Source organism: Gymnoscopelus braueri (genome assembly GCF_963280865.1).
Source record: "Gymnoscopelus braueri genome assembly, chromosome: 11".
Classification (NCBI taxonomy): domain Eukaryota; kingdom Metazoa; phylum Chordata; class Actinopteri; order Myctophiformes; family Myctophidae; genus Gymnoscopelus; species Gymnoscopelus braueri.
The window spans coordinates 24,956,533-24,975,952 of NC_137613.1; the positions used below are offsets into that span (position 1 = coordinate 24,956,533).

General features: G+C 43.2%; 1 protein-coding gene across 1 annotated transcript in view; it reads right to left on the reverse strand.

The window, feature by feature from the left end:
* Positions 1–19,420, reverse strand: part of trappc9 (trafficking protein particle complex subunit 9) — a 339,982-nt gene that overhangs the window by 224,602 nt on the left and 95,960 nt on the right. The window contains exon 17 of the mRNA XM_080441558.1: positions 8,969–9,121. Within this exon, the coding sequence (XP_080297684.1) occupies positions 8,969–9,121 (153 nt within the window). The remainder of the gene's footprint in view (positions 1–8,968; positions 9,122–19,420) is intronic.

Here is a 19,420-nt window from a genome sequence, read left to right on the forward strand (position 1 = left end):
TGGCTTTCCCCAGCTAACTCCACACCCCACTGCCCGGTTCTCCTCAGTGGCTGGAGCAATTGCTCAGCAATTTTGCACACAGCCATTGACCATTACCATATGAACGCAACTGCGAAGCCCCTTTTTCAATTTCATCAAATCTCAGCTTATAATTAGCGTTTATGTGTCAAACAACGGGAGATCACGCTGCGAGAAACAAGCAGCAAGGTCTATGAAAACAAGGCCAAACGAAGCGAGCCCTACAAGCAACAAGGTCTATGAAAAGAAGGCCAAACGAAGCGCCTTCACACATATACATTGCCTCTTGGAAACAGCTGATCTACAAGCTCACAACGCGTCCCCACACCCACCTGCACTTTCACAACCAACGCCAAAAACACACTACCACCAATATTGCCCCTAAACCGCTTACAATAGGCGAACATGGCAACGCCAGGGAGCCACATTCCATTCTGCGTCGCGGCTCCGTGGTGTGTGTGTGTGTGTGTGTGGGTGGGGGGGAGATGATCGCACCACAATTTGGGTCCACGGCCGTGTATGCGTGGACACGCACGTGCGCATGCACGTTGGGGAGGCATGTGTCAGAATGTACATTATTTGTGTTTGCGCGACGCCCGTGTGTGTGTGTGTGTGTGTTCGCGACGGGCCACGGCTCTGGCAGCATGAGGATGTACCGTGGTGTGTGTGTGTGTGTGTGTGTGTGTGTGTGTGTGTGTGTGTGTGTGTGTGTGTGTGTGTGTTTGTGCGCGCTCGCGACGGCTCACGCGTGTGTGTGTTGGCGACGGGTCTGTATATGCGCGGGTGTTTGTGTGTGTTCTGTGCCTCCATGACGGGATGTGCGTGTGTGTGTGTGTGTACACACTACAGAGTACAAACTCACTTTCGATCCCTGATAAACTGTCTGTTCTCAGCGCATAAGCCAAACTGCACACTTTGGGTGCTCATATCCCCCTACGGGTATGGTCTAGTATACACAATTGGGGGTTCGCGACATTAGAAAAAGGTTGAGAACCACCACTGGAAATAGAGCGTTTGAAAGGAGGCCACGCACCCATCAAGACTACATGTGTGTCCTATGGTGGAAGGGATTAATGATGACATCAGCCAGAACGGCCCCCACCCCGCCCCACCCCAGCAGCCATCAGTACGTGTCTGTCCGCCCCTCCCTCCGTCTACTTGTCTAGGGGACAATCTCTTTCACCTGTTAACTCATTCACTGCCAGACTTATTTCTGGCTGCGTTTTCCCACTGCCAGCGACTTTTCGATTTTCTTACCTTTTCAAGTTTTTTCAGAAAACTCTTAGGATATAGAACAGTGGTTCTCAAAAATAGCAGATATGCAAGCTCACATGCGAGCTTGTACATCTGCTATTTTTGAACATTTTTGAAAAAATCGTTAAAGTGTTTGAAAAATACTGATTTTTTTTTATTTTTTAACACAAATCTTTCCTGGGGGGGTCCCTGGCACAAAACTTTTTCAGATTGGGGGGTCCGCGGCCAAATATGTATCATTTTGGGGGTCCTTGGCGCGAAAAGGTTTGAGAACCAAAGAGTTAGAACATTGGTTCTCAAAGTGGTCCTTGGGGGAGTCCTTGGGGGGGTACCAGGGGGTCCCCAGCAAAATTAGTTAATATTAGTTAATATAGTGGCACAATCATTTTAACCACTTTAAGCCTATTTTATACTTTGGCTATTAAAAAATAGCAGATATACAAGCTCATAGCACTCGGTGCCGTGCTATGAGCTGCTATTAGTAGCTCTGCTATTTTTGAAAAATATTTTTGAGATGGGGGTCCGCAGCCAAATACATATCATGTTGGGGGGTCCTTCACAGGAAAAGGTTTGAGAACCACTGATTTAGAAGGCATCTGTAGAATGGGCCTCAGGTGTTAATGGGTTAACTGGTCACATAAATCACTGGCCACCATGCTGACAGGGGCCTCGACAACAGGATGGTGGCGATAGGGCCCGTCAGGAAACAACATCTGGAGCCTGGTGGTGAGGCAGTGAGGTGGGGTTTCTGCACTGTCACCTCCGGTTCAGTTTGTTTTGGGGGTTTTTCCTCTCTCCCTCGAAAGCGAACGTCCTGTCTTCCGTGTGAATATGGACAATATTATCAATTCCGGGTACATATAATACTGTATGAAAGCTTTTTTTCCCTTCAATTAAGCCCTACTAGTCCATACCCGGTCGACGCATCCGTGGGGGGAAATGCGCACATGATCTGGCAACCCGGGAGGCAGTTCGTCCCATAGTTGGGCAGCCCCGTAACCCGCAATGGGGCTCGGATCGGGCTGTAATCTGTAATCACAGACTTGCCACATGAAGTCCGAGATCCACATCATTATTTTATTTATATATATGTGTCTCCGCCAGGCCGAAAGGCATGGCCGAGGTTATGTTTTACACCCTGTCCGTCCGTCCGTCCGTCCGTACGTACGTCCGTCCGTCTGTACGTCCGTGTGTACGTCTGTCTGTGAGCAGCTAATCACCTCTGCACCGAAGCTTTCAGATTGGCCTGTTATAGCGCCACCAGGAGGTCACAATAACCTACCTGACCTGGCAGCATTTTACATATTTGGAAAATGTTTGTTTGGTGGCCCAAAAAGAGGTACACCAGGTTGAAAGTGGTTTACTCCCCGTTGACGGGGAAAAATCAGATGACTGAGTTGTAAAACTCAAGCACGCCGGCTGAAGGAGACGAGGAACCGCTTGACTTAAGTCCAGCCAGGTATAGAAGTCCTTTGACAAGCGTTGTTTTATAGATAGACTAGCTAAAGAATGGAGCGTATGATGGACAACCTAATTTTCCCACAAGCTACAGGGAGAATGCTTTGACATAAAGCTCTCTGTGAGAGTGAGACTTTGAATTACGCCCGTCGTCTAAGCTCAGGTGATTCTCTGACAGATCAAGACTACAAATACACCACTCGGAAAAGTATAGTCCCTTTTCTCAAGACCCTCATTGTGTCTGTTGTTATAAGTTAACTGTTAAAACACTAACATCAAAAGGAAATCTGACAGATACAAACAGACAGAGATCCATATGGGAGGGAGGGAGGGAGGGGGAGAGAGAGAGAGAGAGAGAGAGAGAGAGAGAGAGAGAGAGAGATGTGGACCTGGCTGAAGCAAGAGGACATGTACAAGGATGAATGTGAACAAATGATTACTATCATTATTCAAAAGCCAGTGCAGTCAGTCTAGACACTCCATTACAGGCTGCAGGAAATCATCAACAAGTAGATCCTTTGGTTTGCTCCCCGGAGAGACGGAGAGACAGAAAGAGAAGTAGAGACAGAAAGAGGAGAGAGAGAATAGACACAGAGACAGAGGGACGGAGAGAATTTGGATGAGACGTCTCTATGATTCTCGCTGCATCAAGATGCCTGATTTATGCCTGGTAGTGTGCCATGTCGCGCATCGAAAACAGCATGTGTCTGTGCATATGTTTATATTTACAATCTTAATATAGAAAGTGTCAGGTGCCAGTGTGTAGAATTATGTTTAAATAATGTAGCAGGTGTGGATGGGGTGCTACTGTATGTGTGATTGTGGGTGTGTAAACTGTCTGTGCGTGTGCGTGCGTGCGTGCGTGCGTGCGTGCGTGCGTGCGTGCGTGCGTGCGTGCGTGCGTGTGTGTGTGTGCGTGCGTGCGTGTGTGTAGTAGGCAGACAGGCAACAGTCTTTCGGTGTCTATTGTATTGTTCATAAACCTGATCGATCGCCTGCAACAGTTATTATACTCGATACTATTGTAACAAGTTAGGTTTCTCGGGGTGAAATAAAGGTTGATAATGGCTGCAAAAAGCAGCTGATGACCTCGCCCGAGTAAAGCAGAGGTCGTTTTTAAAAGACGACTTTTCCTCAAGGCATTTCTTATTTATCGGACCGTGGACAGTGATCAAAACAGCAGGAGAGCAGGGGAGTCAGTGAATCACACAGTCACGGAGTCCGACTCGAGAGGAAACGGCAGTATTGATGCATCAATTGGTATGATCCTCACATCACCTAAACCAATAAGGGCCTGCTGTAAGTCAAGGCACATTAGTTCTGAGCGATGACATCACTCCTACCAGACGCCTGATTTATGCCGCTGCGGTCTCAAAACCTAACTGGAGGGAGAGCGACAAAGTAGTGTGAAAATAAATCAGCAGAGCCAGGGACCCGTTTTGAATGTTCGCTGTGACCTGCTCTCTGTGGCCTCGTCCTCTTTACCCCCTTCTCCCTCTCCCTCCCTCCCTCTCTCTCTTAAAAAGGGAATGACTTCTACAGATAGCATCCTCCATTCAAAAAGCATCCTGATTGCTTCTTGGAGTTCGTACTAATCTTATCAACGGTCCTGATATCGACAGTTTACCTTGACAATCAATCAGACTGTTTGATCTTGTCTGGGGGTGTAAAACAAGTTGCAGCTGCACTAATGCTTAATTCACAGTTCACACCAGCGGTGATAGTGATTTTTACTCAAATGTTTTTTTTTACCGTTAAGTGGGTGTCCACACAACGTGTGAGACATCCACCTCACCGTCCTGTGTACTCTTATAGTAGTCCACACCTATACAGACCACAGCACACTTTTGATTTGTGTTGGTGCTTGGTCTCGCTGCAGAGCGGCAGAAAGTAGAACCTTCCTCTAAAAAACGCTCTTTGCCGGCTCCACGTCCCTCCACAACGTGGTCGGTCCTATGCCAATGCAAGGAACCACGGCGCTTTCTCACACTTTATTCGCGACAGCAACAAAAGCTGCAAAACGACCAATCGTGGCAGGCTACATTGCTGCCGCGTTGCCGTTGGAAGTGTTGCTCAAGCCACGCCGCGTACACAAAAATGGGGACCAGGAAAACATTTTTAGATTTATTTGGCTATTCAAAATGAGCAGATATACAAGCTCATAGCGCGGCACCGAGGGCCGTGCTATGAGCTTGTAGATCTGCTTGTAGATCTTTGCTTCTGGGAGGTCCCTGGAACAAAATATTTTGAGATGGGGGTCCGCGGCCAAATACATATCATTTTGGGGGTCCTTGACATAAAAGGGTTTTGATAACCACTGATATAGCAACATAGGTTTAAAAAAATATATATATACATTTTGTAGAATATATATTGAAAGATTTGCACACACTTTCACATTTTTTCAAAACTAGTGCCACGCTATGAGCTTGTAAATCTGCTAGTTTTGAATAGCCAAAGAAACCTAAAAATAGGACCCCCGGCTTTAATGGGTTAAATAAGACAGGGAACTGGTTAATGAAAAGAATTAAGAGAGAGAGAGAGAGAGGACAGAGTGCAGCACTGTAGGCTGAAATGTCCAGACAGGAGGGGGGTATGAATCCATTCAGTTCCCACTGTTCCATGCAGTCACCCAGAGAGATACAAGCCATGATTAGAAATACAGTAGGATGCTATCCAATACCTCCATTGTAATAGAATTCATTAAAGGAGAGGAAAGATTATCTCCAATGTCATATCGTCCGGGCAGCATTATACAGTGTGCGCGCGTGTGCGTGCGTGTGCATGCATGTGTGTGTTATGTGTGTGTGTATTGTACGTGCATGCGTCTGTCTGTCCATGGAATAAGCATGATCGATGGTTCAGTAAATCCTTGGTGTTGACACCAACAAGGACAAGATGTTCGCTAATAATACAGCCAAAATGTTTCTAGTGAGTGACGTTAACAATTAATTAACCGTCAATTAACTGCTAATACCAATTAGTCAAGTTTATATTGAACTAGAAAAAGAGAATGCATATTGCCACCAGGCCAGGTGGCCTACCCAGGGGTGTGTAAGTTGTGGGTTATAGCCGGGTTATAGCCGCCAGGACCTGGCGGCTACCAGAGCTTTTCAAATGGATCCAATAAATCTTTGATTATTGGTCTACCTATTTTGAGTGGTGCCAGCCACTCCTACACTTGCCCGTGTGCGTGGGTCTGTCCGTCCGTCCGTCCGTCCGTTCGAGCATGGCCTCAACAGCTGCAGCTGATTGCAACACAAGGATGCAACCAGTTACACTAATTCAAAGACACCACTCTCTTCACACTGGGTGTGATTTTTTCTACCGATGAGGGCGGATTCTGCCAATGCATTTCAATGGGAATGGAGCGGTGTTTTTTTTTTGCAGATATCCGCAAATGGCAGCTAACCCATTCCCATTGAAATGCATTGGCAGAATCCGCCCTCATAGGTAGAATGAAAGTGCGGTGTGACCGTGCCCTTAACCTGCAATTTCAGGTTAAAACTGGTGAATTCCAGCAGTTCAGTACCATGGCTAGAGTCACAGCTAGTCTCAGTACCACAACATGAATTCAGAAGCATAGACCATATTCACACGGCGGCCATTTTGGAATTTAACATTGAAAGTGCCACCCCGTTGCCGTGGCAACCGGGGTGGCACTTCATTGACTTAATAGCAACATGGCCGCCGTGTGAATATGGCCTATAGACAGTCACAATATGAATTCAGAACCATGGACAGTCACAGCTAGTCTTTACTGCAAACTGTACAGGAAAATAGGGCATGTGAGAGAACTGTCTTTTATATTGTGAGCTTTCTATACTTCTTTTTTTTTTTTATGTCCTGACCGCTTGGAGAGAGAGAGAGAGCATGGCCATTCAATGATGCATTATTTGATAATCTAATACTAATAAAGCCAGCAGAGAAGCAATGATTAATATTAACCTATAACAGAGTATCGTATTTTAACAGCAACAGTTTTACCGTCTGCATCTATTTATAAACTCTTTGGACAGCGTCAGCAGAGAAGTAATTATTAACCTATATAACAGACTATCGTATGTTAACAGCAACAGTTGACAACGGATGTCCATCAGATAGACATTCTGGAACAGCCAGCCAATGGAGACGGTCGGGGGTGCGGTTTGGATTCCAGCGGCTCTCCTGGGTTTGCCCAAAGCTCCGGTTAGTTCCCAAATCACGCCTCAGTGCCACAGAATGAATTCAGCACCATAGACAGAGTTGCTTTTTTTACCACGCTTCCATGCATTTTCATTAGTGAAGGCAGCAGCACTTAATAATAAACTCCCAGCTCACTGGACCATAGCCTCTAAACTGGCCTAGACAATGGGCCTCATGCAAACAAGTGTGCCAGTATATTAACACAGCCTTATTAATATTATTATATGAATGTATAAGCGGGCCAGATAAAATCAAATGAGTTTAGGAAGCACCGCGTTCAAGAATGTCACCCTAACAATGACATTCAGAGACAGTTTGTAAGGGAAACGAAGCCTTATCTCCGTAATTCAGGTCCACTACTATTGCTTGGCTAATTAAAACACTGCAACAGTATGGCTTTAATGACCTTCTGAGCAGAGTGGTTCCCAGATTGGAAATAAAATAAAAAAAACTGGAGAATGGAAAGAGCATCTAGCTCCAGTGCCATAAACAACCACACAAACAGCACAAACACGCACAAGCACTCGCTCACACACACACAACACCATGCACAACCACACACACACACACACACACACACACACACACACACACACACACACACACACACACACACACACACACACACACACACACACACACACACACACACACACACACACACACACACACACACACACACACACACACACACACACACACAACTCTCTCAAGAGTGTTCAAGCAAGCCTGTTTTGACACAGTCATTAATATTTGCCAACCTATACAGCCACCTCTGTTGTGGAAACAACAGTGCGAAAAGGAAGGTAGTGAGGTTTGAAGTGAGATCAGCAGGGTCCCCGGGGGAAGACGGATATGAGCACAACGTGAGAAAAAAGAATGGAGGGAAAAAGAGCAATGGTGGACTTAAAGAGTTAGATTTGATTTGATTTGATTTTATTAGACGTTATACAGGAGAAAAACACATGTTACATCATGTTCATCGTTAGACCGGTTATTTAGTTGATGTTTTTGATCAGCAGGAATGAGAGCATAAAAAGAGAGAGGGGTGGGGAAGAGAGAGAGAGAGAGAGAGAGAGAGAGAGAGAGAGAGAACTCTTACCAAGACAAGAAAACAGCCCACAAATGGTTATGTCCGATGCAAGGAAATATGTAAAAAAAAAAAAAAATATGTAAGAAAAAAAAAAATTAAGAAAAAAGAAAAACCTATAAATTAATTAATTCAAACCCTGGATCCTCCTGGCTTTGTGACAAAGTAATCTTGAGTAAGACACCTAACATATTATGATGAGCAGCCTTGCATGGTTGCAACCACCATCAGTGTGTCAATGTGTGAGAGAATGTAATGCAAATTGTAAAGCACTTGCAGATTATTATAATAATTATTATTGTTATTATTTTGGTCATGATCCAGTGTTTGTGCACAGCCTGCTGTAGTGCAGTGGTTCTCAAAGTGGGGTCCGGGGACCCCCAGTGGTCCTTGGGGGGGTTCAAGGGGGTTCCCAGCAAAATTAGTTAGCATCACAATCATATTAACCACTTTATCAAGACGTTGGCTATTTAAAAATTGCGGATCTACAAGCTCACAGCACGCATTTTTTATAAATTTGATATTCTTACATACATTTTCTCTTCTGGCAAAATCTTTTCAGATGGGGGTCCACGGCCAAATAAAATCAATTTGGGGGTCCTTGACATGAAAAGGTTTGAGAACCACTGCAGCAGTGTTTAGGGGCTTCAACTCTGCTAATAACAATCAATCAGCCATGGACCTCCAACTCATGAACAAGTGGGATACAGTGTAGTTCACATCAACATTGGCCCATCTACAGTATATTGTAGCTTTTGTGTATGTCAGGGGTTCCCAAACCCCCCCCCCCCACCCCCCCGCCCAAATAGTAGATCTACAAGCTCACAACGTGCCGTGATGCGACAAAGCTTGTACGCCTGCTATTTTCAGTATTTATGAAACCTCTTTTTTATGGAATAAAAAATTTGTTTGACTTTTTCTTTTAGTTCTGAAAAAGAAGAAAAAAAGTAAGTGAACACTCACCATCGTTGAGGTCCTGAAGGAGGTGCTCCTGTCCGGAGAAGTCCAGCTTCACTTTGATGTTGACAGTGACCGTCACAGAGTGGCCCGGCTTCAGGGGCAGCTGGGACAGAGCCGCTTCCAGGTCCCAGCTCAGAAACTCTCCAAACACCTTCTCTGTAAGACACCACAACATATACATAAAACATCAGATAATGAACTAAACCATTTTGAACAGTTAACATCCCTATTCTTGGGGGAACATTCACCAAAAATAGCCGATCTACAAGCTCACAACGCGAGCTTGTAGGTCGGCTATGTTTGGCTAAGAGGATTCTTGGGAAAGTGTAAATAGTATCAGTTAAGTAATATCGGTAATGGTTTATCGGACAAAATTTCGATATAAAAAAAAAAAAAAAAAAATCTACAACCTCACATTCAAGTACAAGAAAACATTATAGTTTTTTTTTTGTAAGTAAAACAACATGGGTTTTTGGAACAACTTCAGTACATGAAATATTTATTTATTTAAAACCTCAGGAAAGTGCGCTCATTTTCAATGGTGCCTGCTGAGGGTGTGGCCACAGACAGTCGCCGTCTGTGTCTGCGACTGGGTGTTTTTTTTAAGCACAAGAGGGACATGATACAGCCCGACGATAAACGGAACGGACAAGGAAGACACGCCATAAACATTTTGGGAACAGGAAACCAGGATGACATTTATGTGCCTGTATCCAACCAAATGCAATTTGCCCTGCATAAGCAAGCATTTGGCTGACTGATTGATCCAGACTCGCCGCCGGTCAGTGTGACACGGAGAGGCCGGGGGATAGAGAGAGAACCATCTCATCGGTAAGTGGTGCGGGTCGAACGTCAAACCTGTGTAAATCTGACGTTTAAACATGCCGCTTTGCCATTAGCCCCCCGGGTCTTGGCAAATCGCTACCGTCGGTGATCTGCCGGCGGGTCACCTAACCTCTGATCACCTTTGCCGGCCAAGACTTGACAATCTAATTTATGCGTTATCGGCCCCCTACCACCTGAGACGGATGACTCAGCTGCTGCCACTTTAGCCAGGAACATCAAATGAATGATGCATCAACTGAATGTAGCTGATCGTTACAGGAGTGGCACCCCCTGGCTTTAGGGAGTGAGAGGAATAGTCAGGTAACAGTAGTTCACGCAACACAAGGCAACAGTGCTTTTCAATTCCACAAGAGATCCACATTAGTTTTAATCAAAAAAAATTATATATACGTATGTATGGCATTTTTGACCCCTTAAGCCCTATATATTTTGTTGAACAACAAATAGCAAAGCTCTACAAGCTCGAGCATTGCAAGCTTATAATCTGCTATTCTTTTATTGTTTTTCAAAGAATTGGAAACATTTGGAAGGTATGCCCAAAATATGGGGGTTAACACATACAGTGCCAAGATCGCATCGATGCTTGAGTGCCAGGATTCCAAAGAACGCATTGATGCGTTCTTTTGAATTTTCGTTGTTTAATCTGTGATCGCACGGTCCTGTTTATTTCTCATCAACACTTTCGTTTTCCGCTTACGTCACACTCACCCGGAGCCGGATGTAAAAAAAAAAAAATCATTTCCGGGTCACATTGTTTTTCTCCGGTAATTTTCGGCCAGAATAAGGAAAAACAATTTTTTTCACACGGTATAAAAAACGAACGGACAGCTCAACTTCTATTTTCTTTGGTCCGGGTGACTAACAGTCATCGTCGTAGTGTATCACATCGTTTTCAGGCCGATCAGCGTATCAGGGACTGTCGAAAACATAACATCCTGTGAATGACCGGATATGACGTGGGCCTGTTTGGGAGGGGGCGAGCGAGGTGATCAATGTGTGGATTTGCTGCTCTCTACTGGTGGAACTGTCGTATGTGCTTAACACAATAATCAGAGAATTTATTTGAATGAAAAATTACAAAATAAATAAATTAAAAAACACGCAAATTGCTGGCACAGGGGTGAGTACATTATGAATAAACTCTGGCAGTCAATGTGTTAATGTGGTTAAGACAGAACAATAGATTTGAAGGAAGTTGGGAGCAGAGAATGGAAACGAGACAGAATACCAGTCACGACAGACAGACAGACAGACAGACAGACCCTCTTATCAGCAAGCCTTCTTCAGAGCCTCTGTTTAAAAAAAATATATAAAAAGCTATTCTTTTTGAGGTGTCCCACCAGGGCCCATTTTTAACAGGTATGCAGCCAGGGTCGTAATGCAGATGACAGCCAGGGCGATAGTACCTTACCAAAAGGCTATGAGTCACAAAGTAATGTCAGCGACAATGGGTGTGTGGGTAAATCTTATCCTAGCGTTATTCAAAGTATTACAGAGAGACATTTCTACCCTTGGAAATAATTGTATGCAAGCCACGCAGATCACAGCACTGCTACAGGGCAGGCTGGCTGACGTCAAACCGAGTCCAATTGTGGCCACAACATTTAGCTGGGATTTCATGTTTCTGCCCAAACGGTTTTACTCTTTGTCCTTCATTAGCCTACGTGGTGGGGAAAAGGGGAGAGAGCCACGAGAGAGGATGTAAAACGTATCTAGCAATGGCCAGGAGGACCAATGGAGAGAAAATGCCAAAGGAGCATAATTAAATTCATCTTTGAAATGAAAAGGACGAGAAATGATGTGAGATACTACTGTGTTATTGTTAATTACTGCAATTCCACAAATGAAAAAAAACTACGGATTAACAATTCAGGAGGCTTGCACATCCCATTTCAGACCCAGTCAAAAGGCAATTAGGGAACAATCGGTTGCACACATACGCTTATGTGTGTAGCCATCAATGTGGTGCCTGCAGTAGGCTTGAATTAGCCTAATGTACGCATGCAAAGACACATGAAGCATGTGTTGCTGCTAAACACTATGGGTGTTTAGTAGAATTTATATTTATGCAGCATTTATTATATTTGTTACTAGTGTCCATCTGGCCTCTGAAACAAAGGGGTTTATAGTTAGAACTTACTTCACTTGTTTCTTAAGCTTGTATAATTGTATTTCTTTTTGTGTGTAAAACACTTTTTTATGTTTTTATGTTTATAAATAAAGCAATTTTAAACTGAAGATGATGACCAATGTTAATAATTGAAAAATAATAATAATAATAATATTGTATCGTATCGATATCGTGAGCCCAATATTGTGTACCATATCGTATCGTGAAATTAGTGCATCAGCACACCCTATATGAAAACAAGTTTTAAAACTCCCCACTCAATTAATCGAAAAAAGTATAGACAGAATAATCGCTTAGAAGATAATCAATAGTCGCAGCCCTACTAAACACCACACAAAATGATCTGAAACAATCACATTCACAGCTTCACCAATGTTAATGAGTCCAACCATGCAAACTTTAGGCTCCACTTCAAAACTGCACTAATACACAAGATGAATTACCCAACTTCCCTTGCCTTGTCAAAAGTTCTCAAGCACAGTACATCAAACCCCGCTATGAGTTCCCTTTGTGAGAAAAGACCAGGTCCTCGGAGACCCATTTGAAAAGATAAGAGAGATGTGCTTCTTGATTTTCAGACACTGCGATGTGTGCTCCAGAGTCCTGACAGACTCATCATTTGAACAGTGAAATGGAGGTAACCCGAGAAGAGGGAGGATGCAGACACGGTGCGCAGGCTGATGTACGGCCCAGGTAGTTTCACTATCCGGCCAGTTTCACCAGCCTGCTGCTCCTGAGGTCTGTGTTATCAGTACATAGTTTCCGATAACATTTTAGGCAAGAAGTAGGCCAATACAGTTGCTCAATATTGATTCATTCTGCTTTTTCTTTCCAATTATACTTATCTTTTTCAAAACAATTCTCAGTAGTTTAGTAGTTCTGTCAATTCCCAAGTCCCCTTGCAATAGTCCCTTGTCGCTAATGACTGGTTGGTCTTAGGGAGGGTGTAGGCGAACATGTGTCACCGCCGATACACGCGAGACCTGCGTTTTTTCACCTAGCAGTGACGAGTTTCAAAACGAGAACGAGACACATGCGGAGGAACACTTTATTCCTCCCAGTTCAGCTCCCCACTGCACAGTAGCCTTGACCAAAATGTAGGAGTCGCTAAGGGTAGTAACAGTGATCGCCCTACCCACCTGGCCTCCCACCCTCAAACACGGCCAATTAAATTATTAGTTTGGACGCCTGGCCAACTTGGTGCTAGGGGCGGCACTTGAAGTGCATCAATGACGCACAGCTGCACTGCAATTGGCAGTGTTCCTTGTAATTCAGATTTGTTTACATACAACATGTAACAAATACAATAAAAGAAGATTTTGTAGTACAAGTTAAACCGCTGTTCACTAATAACCTAAATGTAAATAATATTATATCTGTTAGGCTACATTTACAGGGGTCTTCAGTATATATTTTTTTAGGCCAAGATCCCCTTAGCTGAGAGAGAGATATAGCAGGGACCCCCACTACATATTGTATAAAATTGTGTTTCATAGATAGCTTCAAAGACTTGTTTGACCTTTGTTTGTTTGTTTACGCGTTATCTTGTCTATGAATATGTTCGATTATTTTCACACATTTAAGACAATAACCGCTTAAACCCTCTCAATACTTGACCTTTGGCTCTGTACTTGGTTCTCTCTTTTTTCACTCTACACGAAAGCTCTTCACCGAAAATAGACGGATCTACAAGCTTACAACACGTCGCGTTGTGAGCTTGTAGAGATCGTAGCGTTCGAGTGGTTAATGTAAAAACAAAAGTAACAATCCCATCACACAAAGATTTGGCGGGCCTCCTGTAGTAACTCTGGGGATCCCCTAGGGGTCCCGGACCCCCTGTGGAAGACTTCTGGACTTCAAAATAGCCTTGCAAGCCCATGAGACTTGTAAGGCTTTAGCTACAGTATAGTGCGTACTTCATCCACCAAAACCACCCTAAAGTGACTACTGTAAATGTTAATAATGTTTAGCCCACTAGACTGATTAAAGGTGAAAATACAACTTCTCTGTGTGCGCCCACGTCTAGTCCAGCTTCACACTGAGTGCCTTTTTCCATTATGTCAGTTGGCAGTGGATGTTTGCCGCAAAGGAAGAATAATGTTGTTTGCTTCGCCACAGATGTCTCACCATTATGACACTCCATCTTTCATTAATTTCCTTCCCAGAGTGTATACTGGCTGTGAGGATTTACCAGGAGCCAGGACAGCACACACACACACGCACGCGCACGCACAAGCACACCAGCATACAAGCACACACACACACAGAAAGAACATTTACTCAAGTACAGTTCTGAGGTAGATTTACTTTACTTGAGTATTTCATTTTTTTTATACTTTAACCTTCTACTCCACCACTCATCTCAGTGGCAAATATTGTAACCCTAACCCTAAACCTTTTTACTCCACTACAAACTACAATTATTTTACAGCCTTACTCACTAATTACAGATTTAGATTATTAATACAAAACAACCATTAACCACTTAAGCCCTATTTATTTATTTATTTATTTATTTTAGTTTGGCTATTGGCTGAAAGGTTCGAATAAATACTTATTTTTTGTACTTTTACAAGTCCCCTCGGACACTTTTTGTTTACATCCGCATGCACGGCGTGGCTTCTGCGTCTCTTCAAAGATCGTCAAAACAAGGTGAAAAAAGCTGGCAGCAGCAACGGAATTAGATAAATAATACATGGCAGTGAATGTGTTAACTTGTAACAGAGTATTTCTACATTGTGGTAATGCTACTTTTACTTAGGTTAAAACAAAAGTCTTCCAGCACTGCTCATGAGCTCCTGCAGGGGTGCAGGGGTGCAGGAGTTGCCAGCAGGACAAACTGGTCTGTGAGGTGGATGGAGAGGGCAGGTCAGCCCTGTGTTCTCACAATGAGAGATGACCTGTCCTTTAATAAGCTCTATGAATATGGGGCTGCTGCGACTGCTCCTTGGTAATCAGCCAGAAGAGTGACATGACAGTTTATAACCTAACTGAAGCAATTCAGACTATACAAATCGTGCGGTACAAAAGGAAATGAATTATCCTTCAAAGTGAAACATTCTCACACAGCCACAATACTTGAAATAATGCAAGACGTTTGAAATTGCCGGCCAAGCGGTAAACAAAACAAATACAAAAACTATGAGACAGAAACTATGAGATAAAGAAAGCATGCATAAAATTAAGATAACCCCCATCCTGACGTTTGTCCCCGTGGAAGCCAGTAGCATTAATTACATACAACTATTTACACAGTTCAATAGAATATATATATATATATATATATATATATATATATATATATATATATATATATATATATATATATATATATATATATATATATAAATATATATATATATATATATGATAGAATATGTTTTCAAAGATTTGCACAAAATGTTAAAGATTTTTCAAAAAGATCAGATCTCCAAGATCTTGAGGGAATGGTATAACTTGAAGCTTCATGATTGTAAACGTGGATGGGCTCTGCCAGTGTTACACACAGGAACAAATTAGGTTAATAAGATAACAAATTTAAATGTCATTATTCAAATTATATTACCAATTAAAGGCCTATTACACAGTAGCTCTCCTCCTATGAAAACACTGTGGTTGCTAAATCAATGGAAACAAAACACCAACAACAGTAAGAATAGGTCTCACGCAGTGCTTTTGTCGCATAATCAGTTGGCACTGCAGTACAATTGATTCCGTCATGTGGCGCAACCATGCTGTGTTACCCCTCTGCAGGCAACTAGTTATGATTTTGGCTGAGCTGTCATCTTGCGTTTGTACTTGGGAGCCTTTTCAAAAAGGGCCCCATCAAGTAGTGGAGGAACACTCTTAAGAGCTTGACGTTCTAGATGAACAACAGTGAGAATGTGGCGACCTTTTCTGCTGCCTAATGGAGACCAGAAAAGCACACACACTGCAGTGTGAATGCAGAGTGAAAAGGGAGCACATACCAATTTGTGCTAATTATCCTGCCTCTGAGGCAGAGAGGGAAGCAGACGACTATGAAGAGGAGTTATTTCAAAGGCAGCTCATCTGCATCAGCAGCTGTGTCCAGGGGGGTCACTGTGGTTAGCATCAATAGCATGAAGCAACTCGGCTCAAGTCAAACTTTATTTATAAAGCGCGTTTGAAATTAATTTGGTCGAACAAAGTGCTGTACAGTTCAACGATCCCCTCAGAAATGAAAGAATAAATGAGCAAACGAGAGAAACAAACATTACACAAATGCAACACAAAAAAACAAGGGTACAACCCAGCAAATATCAGGGTGTCTCAACTGAAGGCGAGACAAAGTGATATTTCCATAAAGATTTGAAACCCTCTAGGGACTGGGCAGATCGAATATGGAGGGGTAAGCTGTTCCAGAGCGTAGGGGCAGCCTCCACAAAGGCTCGGTCACCTCTGGTTTTCAGCATCATTCTAGGCACATTCAGTAGCAACTGGTCAGCCAACCTCAAAGCTCTGGCTGGGGTGTGAGAGTGTAGGAGTTCAGCTAAATACAGAGGAGCCAGACAGTTTCAGAGATTTAAAAATGAACAATAAAAGCTTAAAATCAATTCTAAACCGGGACAGGGAGCCAGTGCAGTGAGGCCAAGACTGGAGTAATGTGGTTGTGCTTTTTCTTTTACCAGTGAGGAGGCGGGCAGCTGCATTTTGCACGAGCTGCAGGCCCCTAAGCGGATGTCACTGTATGTGGTCAATGCCCACATACAGTGACATCCTAGACCTCTCTGGGTCTAGGAAGCAATACAGCTATTATCGCTATTTTTGAACATTTTGACTGGTTGAAAGAGGTCAAAGAAAAGCCAAAGAATCGGTGACAGTGGCACGCAGCAAAGAATAAATCAGGCTTGAGAACGAGGTGACAAAAACTAAACAGCGTGTGAGAGATCCTGTTGTTCTCCCTCGAGCAACGGTGGAAGTAGGAACAGGGACCATCACTTCTATGGCCCCTAACTAGACAGGTGGCCATGTTGGCAGCATCTCTCCTGGACTTGGAGTGAACATGACTACATGTGTACTGACTGACCAACGTGACTGGACACACTTGGCTCACAAGAAGGACATCTGGGGAACGTATTGTGCAACTTGGGAGGTTGGAGGGTGGGATAAGAGTAGCCCTGATTGGCTGGTAAGACAACAAAAGCCCCTCCTTAATCCACTATACTGTACCTCCAATACACAACCAGATCCTCAGGGTTAATTCAACTCATGTTAGTAATAGCATGGGTGTATTTTTACTCGCTCAGAATGTAATCAACACTGAGGATTTTCCTGTGTAACAATATGCCGTCGACGTGACACACGCACATACACTGACTGTATCTTGTGCTTGAGCTGGTCGTCAATGGACAAATGCAATCTTCGCTTATCTTTACCATGGACTAGCCACTTGGTATTATATCTTTGATATGTATACAACATTTTTAACTCAAGGGAAATGGCTGAATGTATCTATTCACACAGCCATTCACAGCTTTGACAGTGGCAACAGAGATACTGTATTGCTTATTCAGTGTAGAAGGTTGATATGAGCTGTGAAGAGTGCTGGCAAAAAATAATCACTCAGTCCTGTCATATTTCAGTCAACCCGTCTGAGCGAAATGATGAAAACATGAGTGGAAAACGTCTGTGTTTTTACCATGTGTGTGTATATATTATTATTATTTAAAAAAAACTCAACACAACCACAGTTTCAATGAGGATGGCTATCGGCGTTAAATCTTTTTACGGCCATCACCAGACACAGAGCCTTTAGGAAACATTAAAACAAAAAATAATGAAGATAAAGATGATTTCCCCATCACATGAGCCCAGAAGGAAACTGATCTGGCATTAAATGGCCTTCAAAGGTCTCGTAGCTCCGCTGTGGTGTGCGCTTAATTGCTTGCGGTTTTCCTCTCCTTATACTGTAATGAAGCACACTTCAGTGGAAATGGCAGGCGGTAATACGCTTCTCAGCGCTCCGTCGATGAGCTGTGAGGTCTGCGTTGGAGTCACATTTATACTTTATGTGTTTTTCTAAGTGTAATGAAGGCCTGAACATGCATTTGGACATATGGGAGAAATGAAGGAAACTCGGGAGAATTATTTATAATCCAATCCGAAGTAGCGGGTAAACTGACAGAGCCTGTCTCACGAGGCAGGCCCTTCAGAATTAACCAATTAAACCCTATATACTTTGTTGACCGGGGTCCCCCAGGCGTCCAATACAATTTAGGCATTTAGCAGATGCTCTTAACCCATTAAGACCTGAGGCCGATTTCTACAAAAGCCTTCTAAATCAGGAGTTCTCACACTTTAAAGATTGCATTTCTTATTTTATAGCAGATGTACAAGCTCGCAGAGCGGCACAAAGTGATGCACTGTGAGCTTGTATATCTGCCTTTTTTAGAATAACCAACGCTAAAACCTAAAATGACACAGATGCTTTCCTGGTTTTAAATGGGTTAATCCAGAGCGATTTACAGTAAGCAAGGTAAACACGAGGTAATATATCAAATGCATAGAAATAGTGATCTAGGATCATAGGTAAACCAAGAGCCTTTCATCACAGGTCTAAACAGTAGAATATCCAAAAATAAATAATCTGTACATTGAAACGATACAAACTATAAGATGCCAGGTCAGCAAATGAACCTGGCATCTGTCTACATAACATACCATCTAAATTACATTTTAACCTTTGCATCTATACTTGGTTCCCTCCAACACCAAATCTCTTTTGCTCAGAACACAGTGTAATGTGACGCATGTCCCCCACTCTAGCATTTTGTGTTGTTAAACTTTGTTCTGAACACAAACAAAATAAGCCATTTAGACACAGGAACCAGGGGGCATGATGGAAACATCAGATCAATACAATTCTACAGTCCAACTCTCAGTTCCTCTTTCTTTACTCATTTGTAGTTTTCAATGGATTCTGGTTGAGAGTTGGGGGGGCAAAAGAATAGCTAAACAAACCCTATTTCTCTGGGGGCGGTGACTTGATCTATTGCCACCCTGTAGCTTCAAATGAAGCAGGCAGACACTTTTCGCTCAAGGTCTTATTATCTGTGTTTCTGTGAATAGCGGTTCAAGACCTTTCATTGCTGGGTTTTGGGAATTGGTTGACAGAGTGGGGCAGGGTCAGGGTGACACACCGAGACAGGAGCGATCGACACTTGAAAAACAGCCTCTTCATCTGCCGGCTCCACCACCACCACCCAAAGCAAGATGTGGTTAAAAGTTCAAAGGATAAAGTTACAAAGGCAGCGGGTCCAGGTTGACAGGATGAATGCACCGCCACACACTGGGAATAATTATGTTGGATATATTATGGTAGAGCGATATCGATATTTAATCGATATAGTCTGGGATTGTGCTATAACATCAGTGTTATCTTTTCTTGGTTTTAATCACTTAAGCCCTATTTTATAGTTTCTAAATGTTTCAATAATAGTGTCAATATTTTTGGTAAT